The 13,869-nt window shown below is 34.8% G+C and overlaps 1 protein-coding gene across 1 annotated transcript in view; it reads right to left on the bottom strand.

Moving 5' to 3' along the window:
• Window positions 1-95: 95 nt before the first annotated feature.
• Window positions 96-13,869, bottom strand: part of Rac1 (ras-related protein Rac1) — a 40,846-nt gene continuing 27,072 nt past the window's right edge. Inside the window, exons 2-6 of the mRNA XM_089698421.1 lie at window positions 9,534-9,605; window positions 4,809-4,989; window positions 4,367-4,501; window positions 3,760-3,926; window positions 96-2,809 (exon numbers count right to left, since the gene is read on the bottom strand). Of these exons, the coding sequence (XP_089554547.1) occupies window positions 3,771-3,926; window positions 4,367-4,501; window positions 4,809-4,989; window positions 9,534-9,605 (544 nt within the window). The 3' untranslated portion in view covers window positions 96-2,809; window positions 3,760-3,770. The remainder of the gene's footprint in view (window positions 2,810-3,759; window positions 3,927-4,366; window positions 4,502-4,808; window positions 4,990-9,533; window positions 9,606-13,869) is intronic.

Raw genomic sequence — 13,869 nt, 5'->3', positions numbered from 1 at the left:
ATCACACAATAGATAATAATAGGCCCTTGAGAAAAAAATTAACGATAATTGTCTTTTAAGTGAACGGCAAAGGCGATTGCAAATAAAACACACACTTGAACAGTTAATATAAATATATTTTGAATTATTCAGAGGCTTCACAATATTTGGAAGAATTACTCGACACTTCAGTTGCATACGGCGTACCTTACATATACGTTTTATTGTAGAAAAATAATATAATACAAGCTGTTACTAAAAGCGGGGACACTTACTTCGAATACACAATTATTAATAACAATTAGGCTTACCATTTGTTTAAAGTTTAAATCATAATTATTAGTTAAACCTGAATATTTAAACTTTATTAATGTTTACATATTTCAGATAGTTTATAAAGAACAAATGAATACATATTACCAGAATTTATTACGTTACACGAGTAAAACTCCCGACTTTTAATGAATTTCTAAAAACTGGCAACATACAATTTTAAAGTTCTCCTTCTTTTAATTTAAAGTCATTCAAGTTGTTGATCTTTTTCTAACTCACAACGTAATCGTGGTTGTAATTGAAATTATCATTTTATTTGTAACATCATTTATTGATAAGTGTAGGTGATTCGATGTTCTTTATTCATGCAAAACATTTAAAAAAAGAAAATCGTGTGAAATCATCTTCAACTTACAAAAAAAATATATCAAAAACTAAAGTAAAAGTATAAAAACTGACAAGATTGATACTTGTGTATTTTCAGTTAAAGGGACATTAACAAACAGTATGGTAAGCCTTACATAACAAATTTATAAGCTAACACCGATTTATACATAGGTTACAAAATTGATAAATTTGGACTAAAATATAGAGGTTATGTGCTACCATTTAGTGAGTTACATAAAACATCAAAAACATTGTTTAAATATATGAAATGAAAATTAAAAATACTTTATACCAAATAATAAAAATTGCATTTTGAATAGTACTTATTTTTGACAATTTACTAATGCTTGACAATATTTATCGATATTCAAGTTAGCGCGTACACGAATAAAAATATTAAAATTGTTTATATAACATATTTATTTATTTCTAACCGAATACATTTGAACTAATATAAAATGCGTTCAAAGCCCACTATGAAATGATTCCTTCTAAATATAAAAAATGCAACACCAAATCAAATGGTGCGTACGATTACATATTTTATTAAAAACTAAATTACATTTATTTACATGCTCATTCTTCTAAATATTTGCATCTGAACAATACATACATTAAAACCTTATTCCTATGAACCTATTTTGTGCAATTGTTGATGCTTTTAAAAAGTTAAGCAACTACTACATAGTTCTATTTTCAAATTTTAAAATTAACGAATATAGTCTATGGCATCGTAATCGTAACGTCGAAATGAGGGTGACAACAAGCAGTAACAATTGCACACACCTTAGACGCGTCCATATTCCATACGTGTAATAACTATTTAACCTTATAACCTTAGGAGTGGATTTAGACAATAATTAACTCGCCACTACACAATAAAAACGAATACATAACATGTCGATAGCGTACAGGAATAAAATAGCTAGAGGCCGTAAATCGAATATAGTCAATTATAGCCTAAACCCGGTATCACATTTAGCGAAAATGCCTCCTTGAACTAATCTATGCGATCGAATTTAGAAGGAGAATGACAATAGCAGAGAACGATATAAGTGTTGTCCTCTTAAATTCGGTCGGTTAATGCTATGTTTAATTGTGCGGTGTAATGCAGTAGTTAATACGATATATGATATCTTCATCATACATCTATTTATTAAAAATATTGAACAAATTTAAACTGGCTTTATTTTAGACGGGGTATTGTGACGTAATACTAAGATAATAATTTTGCTTGGCTTGGCTGTGGGTTTTAAAAACGTTGAGATTTTTATTATATTTTTTTATCTGTTCTTAAAATAATATTGCTGTGCAATTTAAACTTTGATTTATTTTATTTGGAATTTAATTTTAAACCTTTTAAAGGTCAGGTATAAATGAAGATATCATTGTAATCTACTGTTATAGCTTATTTAGCTTCTGACGATATGTATTACCGCATCGACAATGCGGGTGCCTCCGAAAGAACTTTAGAAATAATTTTGTATCAAACTTAAACAATAATACTTATAAAACCTTTAAATATTCTTGTACCTCGCTCTCGATCGCTGTAGAACATTCGCCAATAATAATGTATATTTATTTCACTGTAATCAATGCTGTTAAAATCTTACAATATACATACACATGTAAACTCTTAGCGAATACTGAATATGTACTTATCGAAAACTACCATGAAATACAACAATGGAAACAAAAATAAGCAATAATCGAAAAATATAATCTCTGCCTAACATAAAATTTAACAATTCCACGTCAAACGAAGGACCACTGATCCGTGTGGTCAGTGCCAAATGTACGACAATAAAAAACAAGTGGTGGGCAAACAACTTTTAATTAATGTAGGAATGTATTAATTCTATTTCCAGCGTCAGAGAAAGCACCCAAAAAATACGAAATATTACGTTTAAAATTGTATAAAACGACTGCCATATTGTGACCATAGACAAGTGTCAATGTCATTTCACAGATAATACAAAAGCGTTTACATATACGGACCTCACTCACATCCACGTTACATTAATGATTATTAACGTTAAAAATTAACATCTATGTATGCATTTGCAGTCCATTGTTTGTGTCAGCGCACTTTGGTGTCGCATTCGACGGATGGTGGTGCGGCTTGTTGCTAGCAATGCTGTTTGCACTAGCTTCAGCTTTACTACACTATCTGTGGACAACGAAGATATTTACAAATAAAAATAATAGTTATGGGGAAATGATTTTGATATTGAAAACATTTGGTAAAGTACAAATTATCGTAACTTGCCACTTAATATCGTTCTAGAAACTTCGTTTCATCTACAGAAGATCTTTCGTTTCATCTTGAGTCACTCACTTGCGTGAAAACATTCGTACAAGCTACCAATGTTTGCGTTCATATAAAGAAAAATCATTTACACATGTGGGTTCACGGATTCGTGCGAATGTAAGTGATCAGTATAATGCGTTTCATTAAAGAAGACGAATCTTCAATGACACTGACATATGGTAGGGTCAGCAAAAAAGAAAATAAAAATAACGTAAATGGATAGTTATTTTATTAATTATTTCAATTTGTTTGTTCACAAACTTTTTTGTTGTGGTATTTGTGTATTTATATGAATTATCATATTTACGTAAACAGAATGCAACAAAATCCCCATAATACTCGTAATGAGCCCATTAAACTGAACAACTTTTCCCAAAGAACATATTATGTTAAATTCCAATAAAACATTATTTATTATCGCAAATACATAATTGTCATCTTCTATAATATAAAAATGAATTCCAAAATGTGTTGGTAAGCGCATAACTTGAGAACGGCTGAACCGATTTCGTTAATTCTTTTTTATTATATTCCTTGAAGTACGAGGATGGTTCTTACGTAGAGAAAACGTAAATATGTACCACGGGCGAAGCCGGGGCGGACTGCTAGTTTATGATAAAAATGATTATAGGGAAAATAAAATACATTTTAGTTATTTTACTTTTCCCTATTTTTTTTGCATGCCGTACGGCTGTGTGTAAGCGAGAGGGAATGATAAGCGCCGCCATTTAAGATTCGTTTCTTTAATGAAATGCGTTATATTAGTCTATATTCTATGTAGAAAGTTGGAGAATGTTCTAGAAGCTCACCTATGCAGCCCTTACAGCAGCACACACTTCCGTTTCACCTTGACGGGCTGCACGGGGCACAGCACGGCGCGGATCGCCTCGTCGAACACCGTCTTGAGGCCCTTCTGCGTGAGCGCGGAACATTCTAGATACCGCACCGCGCCAATCTCCTTCGCCATACTTAGGCCCTGGAACGTAAGAATAAGTTTTAATTGAGCTAATATGTTATTAATAACTCAGGCCCCGGAATCACAGACACAATAGAAAATCTATTGTGTCGTGGACCGATCGGGCCGTTCGGGGCTCAATGGGTTAAACATGTAAAAATATCGGAATTTGGACATTTAGATGTTGTGAAATTGATTGATGAGATGTGTTATACTGTTTAATATAATTATTACTTTATTTTTTTGGCAATATTAAAGCACAATTAAATTGAAAATTTTAGTTTTACATTTTTAAATAATTGGTAAAATGACTGTTAATAACATATTAATAAGGTCTTTTCCTTCAAAGTTTGTACAGTGTGAATGTACGTAACAAGCACAAATACAGATATTCAGAACTGTCTCAATTTAAGTAGAGACTTACTTAACAATTTCTTTAATTTAAACCAAGTATAAATTACCTGTGGGTAGGTGATGGGAGCTAGTTTCTTGTCCTTCAGCTTCTCGATGGTGTCCTTGTCTTCGCGCAGGTCGAGCTTCGTCCCCACGAGGATGATCGGCGTCGACGGACAGTGATGCCGCACTTCGGGGTACCACTGAAATTTGGAACAGTTTTGTTTTGATTAATTTTAGTGTGAAAATAGTATAGTGCTGTAAAATGTATTTTGAGTTGGCGCGAGTACATTTAAAATTAGCTCGAATCACTCGAACTCGAACACACTTATACTTCCTAGACACTTGTCTATTTCTCCATTGATAAAATTTTCCATATTTTTACTTAAAAATTACCTACATAGCTTTACAACTATGTATTGTAAAACGATTGACACAATATACGGTATATTTTCTATTTTCTCGTTTATATTTTGCGTTATACTATTAATTCTAAATCCTCCTTCATACCTTAGCCCGAACGTTCTCGAAGGAAGCCGGGTTGACGAGCGAGAAGCATATTAGGAACACGTCCGTTTGCGGGTAGGAGAGCGGACGGAGCCTGTCGTAGTCCTCCTGCCCGGCGGTATCCCAGAGGCCGAGGTTGATCGGCTTGCCGTCTACCATCACATTCGCTGAGTAGTTGTCGAATCTGCGAGATATAAGGGTTGATTAGCGGGAATTTATCTTGAGAAGTTATAGATGGACCATTGTTGGGGGAAAAGGTAAGATAGATGGATAGGTTTATTATAAATTCATTTCGCGTTTGTTAAGCTTCTTTAATTTTAGAAGTCAATATAGATGGGCCATTGTAGGGGGACAGGTAAGATAGGTTTATTGTTAATTTCATTTCGTGTTTGGGTTCGCTAAGCTTCTAAAGACATTTTATTATGTAAGGCAATGCATCAAAGTTGGTATCGATTTATGTCTATTTACATAACTATTCATTTCATAGAAATCCTCTACTAGCCATTTTTAATGCTAGATTTCTCTAAGCTCTTACTTATTTTAATGATAAATATATCTAACTAGACTACGTCAGCAATGTCAGTATGTCACTCCATGTACAAATTAGCGTCTAACATTAAAATCGTGACCTTATTCTCGAAACCACGTATCCAAATGAGCAGTGTTCGTGTCGTCGTGCTAGATGCACTATCTACAAGTGGACATCGTATTAATTAAGCGAAAACCCTTGAGTTGGAATGTTTTAATAAAATTAATGGTTTGATATAGTTTTTCTGAATCCGCTTTAAGTGTATTGAGCTTTTTCCACAGCTCAATTCAACCAGCTTTTAAGAATGACTTGCATTATTATCATAGTTCCTGAATCAGATTCTAGCCAGAAATCAGGTACAATGTCAGAATACAAAAGGCTATTGGAAATCATCTGAGACAGACTGCCTTTCGAAAAGCTAAGAGGTTAAAACACTGCTTCATTGGACTAATCCAACCATGATTTTTACCACGTATACTTTATACGTAGTATGTTGTATCAATACGTAGTTACGGCGAACAAAGCCATTTATCAATTTTAAAACATATTGTATATAATTGAATCAACTAAAGTGCCACACATCTGCTACTTTTCGATAACCCACGTTGTAGCGGACGTGACTAACTCTTTCTCAGAGCGGCAGGTGGCGCATTTCTTAGTAATCGACATCCGAGCTTTATTGTTTAATCATAATAAAATTAGCAATATGTTCACTGGCCATAATCGTAGACATATTCTGCCTGACCACAAAAAACTTTAGACAGGGTTTAACTTTAAGCGCGGGTTCTCTTTAATCTGGTTTTGTCGTGTATCACATAGACCACTATTAAATCAACAAATCCCTGTTTAAAGATAGACTGTGTTTAAATTTGTTTTGTGGTAAGACCAATTATTATATTTAATCTTACAATTGACTATAATGTGGGTAGAAATGAAATCTACTATAGGTACAATCAAGTGTCATCACTACTACCTATACATCAACTATATGATATTAAACACTGCTGATGTGTGTGACCATTGCGAAAATTAACGATCTAAATGTTAAAACTTTCCAAAAATTTTAGACGAAATTTAAACGGATGCAAAATACTAACATAACTTTAGTAATAACATTCAGCAGTGCAAAGTTCACGAGTAATATAAAGTGTAATCACGCGGAAGCAATACGTATTAGAAATATTCAAAAGTTAACCTGAACGGAAAATTCTGAACTGCATCTTATCTGAAATAGATAAAACTTTCGCTTCAATGAGTAATTGTTTAAGTATCTATCTCTACTTAGTTTATTGATAACGAAGTTAATATATTCAAAGATTGGTTTAAAATGGTATAAAGACCTGCATTTGTCATGCGACAGTTTATCTACATTCATAATATTTATTTTAACTGGTTACATACGAGTTGTTTGTAAAACTCCAACATTAATACACATTACTCATCTTTATGCACTTGTATTTTAAATATAGAGTCGACGAGGCTTCTTACTCCACTTTCAATAAGAGGTTAATTTAAAACTGAAGTATTTTTTATCATCCTCTTCACATTTCTTTCAGTTCAATTTACTTTCATAGAACTACACATTGATGATTCAGAATTTATTTATTTCAACATCGTTTACTGCAGAATATTCATGCAATACACAACAACAAGTCTATTTTATGTTGTCTATAATGTTAAAATATATTTGACACCATTTTAGCCAATGATTTGGCTTTAATCGTAAATTGATGCAACCAGACTACTGACTTGCAATCGATACAGATCAAATTTCTATTTTAAAGAAGACGACTATCTATTCTATGAAACTGGACCGATTTAATTTTGCTCGACGAATGTTTTCGAGATATTTCTTACATGATCACATTACAAGTGTGATAAAGAACATTATACGTAGGCAATTTCATTAATTCAGTTATTCCTGTAGAGGTAATATGGACGTTTAATATTGTATGAAAAAGAGCTAAAGAAGAATATTGAAAGGAGTATCGTTAACGATTTCTCAAGTCTAGACAGAAAATAAAATTTGAAATATAAATTTTTTTGAAAAAAATCTGTAATGGTGCTTAACGACAAACAATTACTTTCTTACGGCTGTTCATCTTCTCTTATATATAAAAATGAATCGCAAAATGTGTTGGTAAGCGCATAACTCGAGAACGGCTGAACCGATTTCGATAATTATTTTTTTATTATATTCCTTGAAGTACGAGGATGGTTCTTATGTAGAGAAAACGTAAATATTATGTACCACGGGCAAAGCCGGGGCGGACCGCTTGTTTAAAATACATTTCTTAAAAGCTATATCTTTCATGAGCTTGGAGTTATTATTCAATAGTAGATAGTAGAGTCAACAAATCGAATAAAATGTAGAAACTTTAATCTTCTTATATATAAAAATGAATCGCAAAATGTGTTGGTAAGCGCATAACTCGAGAACGGCTGAACCGATTTCGATAATTCTTTTTATATTATATTCCTTGAAGTACGAGGATGGTTCTTATGTAGAGAAAACGTAAACATGTACCACGGGCGAAGCCGGGGCGGACCGCTAGTCTTATATATAAAAATGAATCGCAAAATGTGTTGGTAAGCGCATAACTCGAGAACGGCTGAACCGATTTCGATAATTCTTTTTTTATTATATTCCTTGAAGTACGAGGATGGTTCTTATGTAGAGAAAACGTAAACATGTACCACGGGCGAAGCCGGGGCGGACCGCTAGTTCATAATAAATACTAAAGACGATCAATAGATAACAATTTAAAAATATTATTGCATTAAGCTAAGGCATCCAATGATTGCCCGCCTTAAAAAATCTACAAAGCAAATTACTTAGTGATTAGAATAGTAAAGTTTTTGTCCATTACCTTATATGTTCACACAGAAACCAGTTGAGACAATCTGATACACAAATAATTTCTCACGAACTTATTTCGTACCTACGTGGGACGGACCAGTTGGTCTTTAACAATTCTATCATCATTTTAATAGTTTACCATATCTGTTGCTTAATTCTGTATCAATTTACATATTTGATTGTTTCCATGTATAAAGACAAACTAATTCGACTCGCGGTCCTGTTGTTTCAGCATAAAATATGTAAAGTGAAACTACAAATTATTGTATAAAACGGTACTGTTAAATTAACATATTTAAATCGAGCAATTACTTCAATTGCTTCAGTGAATAGGTACTTGAGTTAACTCTGTACTTTATATAAAAATTTGTGGGAGTTCTCTCCGTTTGTTTTCCTGTGTTTTACGGTTGCGGCCAACCCTGAGGGCGCTTGTGCACTACAAGGAATTTTACTGTCCGGCATTCCGATTTTTTACGGTCCGGTATGGCACGCCATTAATCTAAATGCTGGCTTGTCCACTATACGTAATTTTACTGTCCGACATTTCACTTTTCCCTATTCCGGATGGTTTTTTGTGTCTACGAGTCGTTGTACATATAATTGTTTTCGAATGCCCACTTGCTTGGATTTTACTCTTTTTACAGCATATGCCAATTGAAAGCAAGCTCTTGTTTTACTTCCTTTTAGCTGGCAATGTGATTTGAAAAGTCGGTATTGTTATTTTTATATACATTGACCTATAATTATTATCTAAGTAAGTGTTGGTAAGTTAAAGTTCAAGTGGGAATAGCTTTAGCTCCTCGTCACCGATTAAAATAAATAAGTGAAACACGCATTTTAAATCTCTTACGGAACTTTACTTTTTATAGAATAATATATCTTACGAAGTAATATAATATTTCATCTTCTATATTTTTTACTCGTTTCTTGTAAAATGCAAAAAAAATATGATAGCATTCTACCGCCAAACTTCCTTGAACTGTACCGCACTGATCCGAGTAAAGACGGACAGGTGCACAAGCCAATTCATCGGATTTTTCATGCCAAACCGGACCGTAAAAAATCGGAATGCCGGACAGTAAAATTCCTTGTAGTGCACAAGCGCCCTGACAGAGATTAACCGCTAAGGAATTTTCACACAAGTGTGTCCAAATTATCCTAGTCGAATATTATGGAAGTTCTGACTAATCACAAGTGAATGAAATCCCTTGCTTTCGCAAGACCAACATTTTTACATGTTCGGCGTTGTATCTGCTAAGATTGCCAAAATGTTTATAATCATTAAGATCCTGGATGGATATGATAGAGTTGAGGTAAAGTAAAACATAATTGTACTCACACTGTAGGTATGTACTCGCCGGGGAAGGCATTTGTTGTGTAACTGATGAGCAGACATGTTTTACCAACGGCACTGTGGACAAAGAAAAAATCATTTAATACTAGAGAATGTCAGTGAAAGTGAAGTTGGATATAAATTGGAATAAAAATCATTTTAAAAATTAAAACCCTACACATGATACAAGAAAAAATAACGGGTTGTATAGTGAAAATTGAGCAGTTCAAACACTAAATTAGTATAAATACAATTAAATGATTTTGAAAGTAACAGTTTAACACCTATTTAAACACATATTAATGCAGCTACTAATCCGAGAGAAAACAACTTTCTATAACACACAAAAATGTTCTACTCATACTGGGTCCATTATGGTCCATTATCATTATTCTACTAATAAGCATTTCTATCAGCAATGTAGCAAACAAAATTGAAATCTAAACACACTTTCATTAGCATAGATGCATAGCAAGATGGAATAAATTGAATTTTTACTCCTAAAAATTTCAAACATTGATTTTTATTGAATTCTTATTCGCTTCTTTAGAAGTTGTAACATTGAGTGCTCGGTTGATAAATTTACAAGTTCATTTATGAAAGAATGTCCTTAATAAACATTGGATTTTGAAGAACTCTTTCGGCACCAGGAAGCCGCATTATCCCTGAGTGCTCCGGCCGTTCTTATCTTTATCGCGAGACAATTTGTTGTCTCATATCTTACAAAGACCAGCGGACAAAAAGTCGAGAGTGCCTTGTTAGACGCGTGCGTTATATCCTTAGGCTAAAGGCCGGCACGTAAAAAAATACATAAGTCGAGCTCTTCAAAGCCAAAACTTTTTTTTGACCTACAAAAAAACCACACTCGAGCACGTTCTAGCAAAGGCGAAGGATATTATTCAAGTTAACACATAAATTGTAGAGATACGCGAACGTGAAGTTTATTATACGCAATAAATAAGCTTTAGGCATCCTCGATACCGCATTAATGCTCTTTGAATTTATATAATATGCCTCTCGTGACTGCTTTCCAATTTTAGTCATTTTGGTGTATCGGTAATACATAGTATGTGCTTGTGCTTGTTTAGTACTAGCTGTGCCCCGTTTTTTTTCATATCCACATTATTCCGCTCCTATTGGCAGCGTTATGATATATAGCCAATAGCTTTCCTTGAAAATAATCGGATTATTTAACTGTAATATATTTTTTCAAATCGGACCCGTGGTTCCTGGGATTGGCACATTAGTAAAGATTTACATATGAAGGTAAAAGTGGTTTGATAAATGCGAAATAATCTTATAACCTTCTTTCATTTTAATCCAGCTCATTCTCAGTATATCATTTGGACTACAAATTGAAGATGTTATTAATAGTTATAATAGTATTTACTTATAACTTATAAGTATACGAGACAGAGTTTACACTTTAGTCTTTACCATGCACTTACGAAGAATGCAATATCATGAAATGGATAGATCTTTGTCTTTCGAAAGATGCTAAATAAACACACTCGTAAAATTATAGCTAAAACATTATTACTTAGACGAGAATTTCAAGGCGTCGTAAACGGTAAAACCGCTTCCTAGAAACATTAAAGCACGTGCAGTATTCAGTATTCACGAGTCCTTATACATAATAATTAATATATCGGCGGCGGCTGGATTTTAGGACTACGTGGGCTGGTTATATCCTCTACAGTGGGCATCGTGGGTAACTTCGAGCATCAAAAGACATAAACGGAATCTAACACTGACGATCACTAATAAACTGAAATGAATACTTTGTATAGCGAATCTAAACTCAAACTAATATAGAGACTGATATAGACTCGAACAGACAAGTCCGCTCGGCACGAGCTCCAACACTTGAATGCCCGTCCGCTACCACGGCCATGTCCAAGTGCACTTCGTGAGTCATGCGCTTGCGTTCGGTAATATCAGGGGGGGGGGATCTCCGACACGGCCATCTCTGACGATCACACGTCCTCGTGTGAGGTCTCTGCAAAGACTACATACTCACAGTATCCTGCTCGGCCATACTGATTCTTGTCAACCATTTTAGGTCGTCACTAAAACAAACAATAATCATTATTCATCAATCGGCGCCGCACCAACAGCTCTCCTTGATTTCGCACCTACGAAACATAATAGCTCTGAATAATGTCGCACCAACGACACATGTCGATTTCGCACCAACGAAACGAACACAACACTCAATAATGTTAATACAATGACTCACCGCAATTTCGCACCAACGAAATAAATAAAGCACGGAACATCGTCGCTACAACGACACACCACAATTTCGCACCAACGAAATGAGGGTAACATTGAATAACGTCGCTACAACGACTCATCTCGCGTTCGCAACAACGAAAACAAGGATATCTCAGGAAGGTCGTCGCTACAACGACTCATCTTGCTTTTGCACCAACGAAAGCAAGGATAACCCGTCGCTTCAACGACATTACTCGTTAACGCACCAACGTAACGAAGAACAAGACAAGAGACAAATTTCAACTGTATCTACTACCACTCAACAAAAGGCACTACAATGCATAACAAAAATCCAGATAAAACATTTAACATCTCCCCTTTTACACAAAGCTCTTACGTCATTTTAACTACTACCACTACTAGCTACTACTAATAACCTCGTGGTCGGATATTTTCCTGACTCTGTTGTGAGGATTTTGGAATTTAATTATTTGAAGCGGCATTAATAACTATACCTCAACAATTTTAAGCGTACCCTTCAACTTCAAGTCAAGCTTGCTTTGATTTATTTTCTCAATTTCGAAAAGAAGATCATCACCAATATTAAATTTCCATTTAGAGAAGCTTTACTTTTATCATAACTTGATCGACTTCATTATCAATTACAGACATTAATCCCAAAGTCTCCTTTAACAAATAATAGCTACTTCAGCTATCTAGCTTTTGTAACACGGTTTATAGTGAAGTTCATTGCCAGTCGTACGTCACCTAACGCATCTTGACAATATCGATGTTTGCTAGACTCTACTGCTATGTCTAGCAGTGAACAACCAAAGGCTCATGATGTTGATGATGATGACGATGACGACTTCCATGTTCAGCAGTGACTACGAAAGGCAGATGATGTTGACGATGACGATGATGATGACTTCCATGTCCAGCAGTGTACTGCAAAAGGCTGATTATGTTGACGATGACGCCATGTCCAGTAGTGGACTATATCGATGACGATGATGAATGGTGACTGCCATGAGCACACATCAGCGTAGGTATTCGTCAGTTACATCTTAATGTAACTTTTTTTTTACAAAATAACTGAGAAAACATTTACTTTCTAAGCACCTGCCCGATTATCAATCGTACTGGCTAGTTATCAAAACAAATTAACACTGGCCTCTAGTGCCGTTATACTACTTCTAGTACTACTAAACCACTCTACACATTTTTAAAGAAATAGAGCAAAACATATCGGGTGAAAGAATCAATTAGACTTAAACATACTCCTCAACATCATTCTTCCCTCTAAATTCCCCTGTAGCATAAATGTGCACGAAATACTAACTTAAGAGTTTAGCTTGAATTCTACCCGAGCTAGGCTTAGAGATTTAGCAAGTGATAAAGTTCACAACGAACTTACGCCCGAACTTAGACATGTAACCCAGATGCATGACTGAATCGTGGATATTATGTACCACTGATCTTTTACCATTTTATCTGCACCTTGACAAATAATTTGCACCCTTACCGCATAATATGTCTTCCAGACAACAGTCAACTCAACATGTAACAACTCATTCTGCACGTCCAAATGCCTCTCATGGTCCTGGCAGCCAGTCAACAGAAAGCTCGGCTATGTTGACTTCATTCTGCCCCATACAATTTGCAATAATCGAAATACATACTGTGATAGCGAATGTGCATTGCGCGAAACTCGAAAGGCAACCAACATCCTTTATACTAGCTCCCTTTATCTCTGTCATGAATGATATTAGAGTCGATAGACTGGAGACAGACCCTCTCTACCTGTGAACACGTGAAGACAATACTCTGCTTTTTACTAAACGGCTCCCACCGAATTGCAATCAGTCACCACTGCAAACTTGCAAACCTGTAAATAATACCTGAAGTGCATAACTGCATTAACCACTGCTATGCTGCTGCAACTTAAACTGCGGTCTCGTGTGCATGGGAGTAAAACCTGGTCTCTAAGGCAGTAGTTCTACGTCTGTAGTAAGCAACTGGATGCTACTACCGTCATGTTTCCGTATCAGTTCAGTACCACATCCATCCGCGCTCGCATCTATGTGAACTGCAGAGGTCATACACCATAAGAATAGGCTGTGAT

This window comes from Colias philodice, chromosome 8 (genome assembly GCF_061535455.1).
Source record: "Colias philodice isolate Cphi_HAF_F1 chromosome 8, ilColPhil1 Martin Lab GWU primary, whole genome shotgun sequence".
Taxonomy (NCBI): domain Eukaryota; kingdom Metazoa; phylum Arthropoda; class Insecta; order Lepidoptera; family Pieridae; genus Colias; species Colias philodice.
Note: the sequence above shows the minus strand (reverse complement) of the source record. Positions and strands in the feature narration are given on the sequence as shown.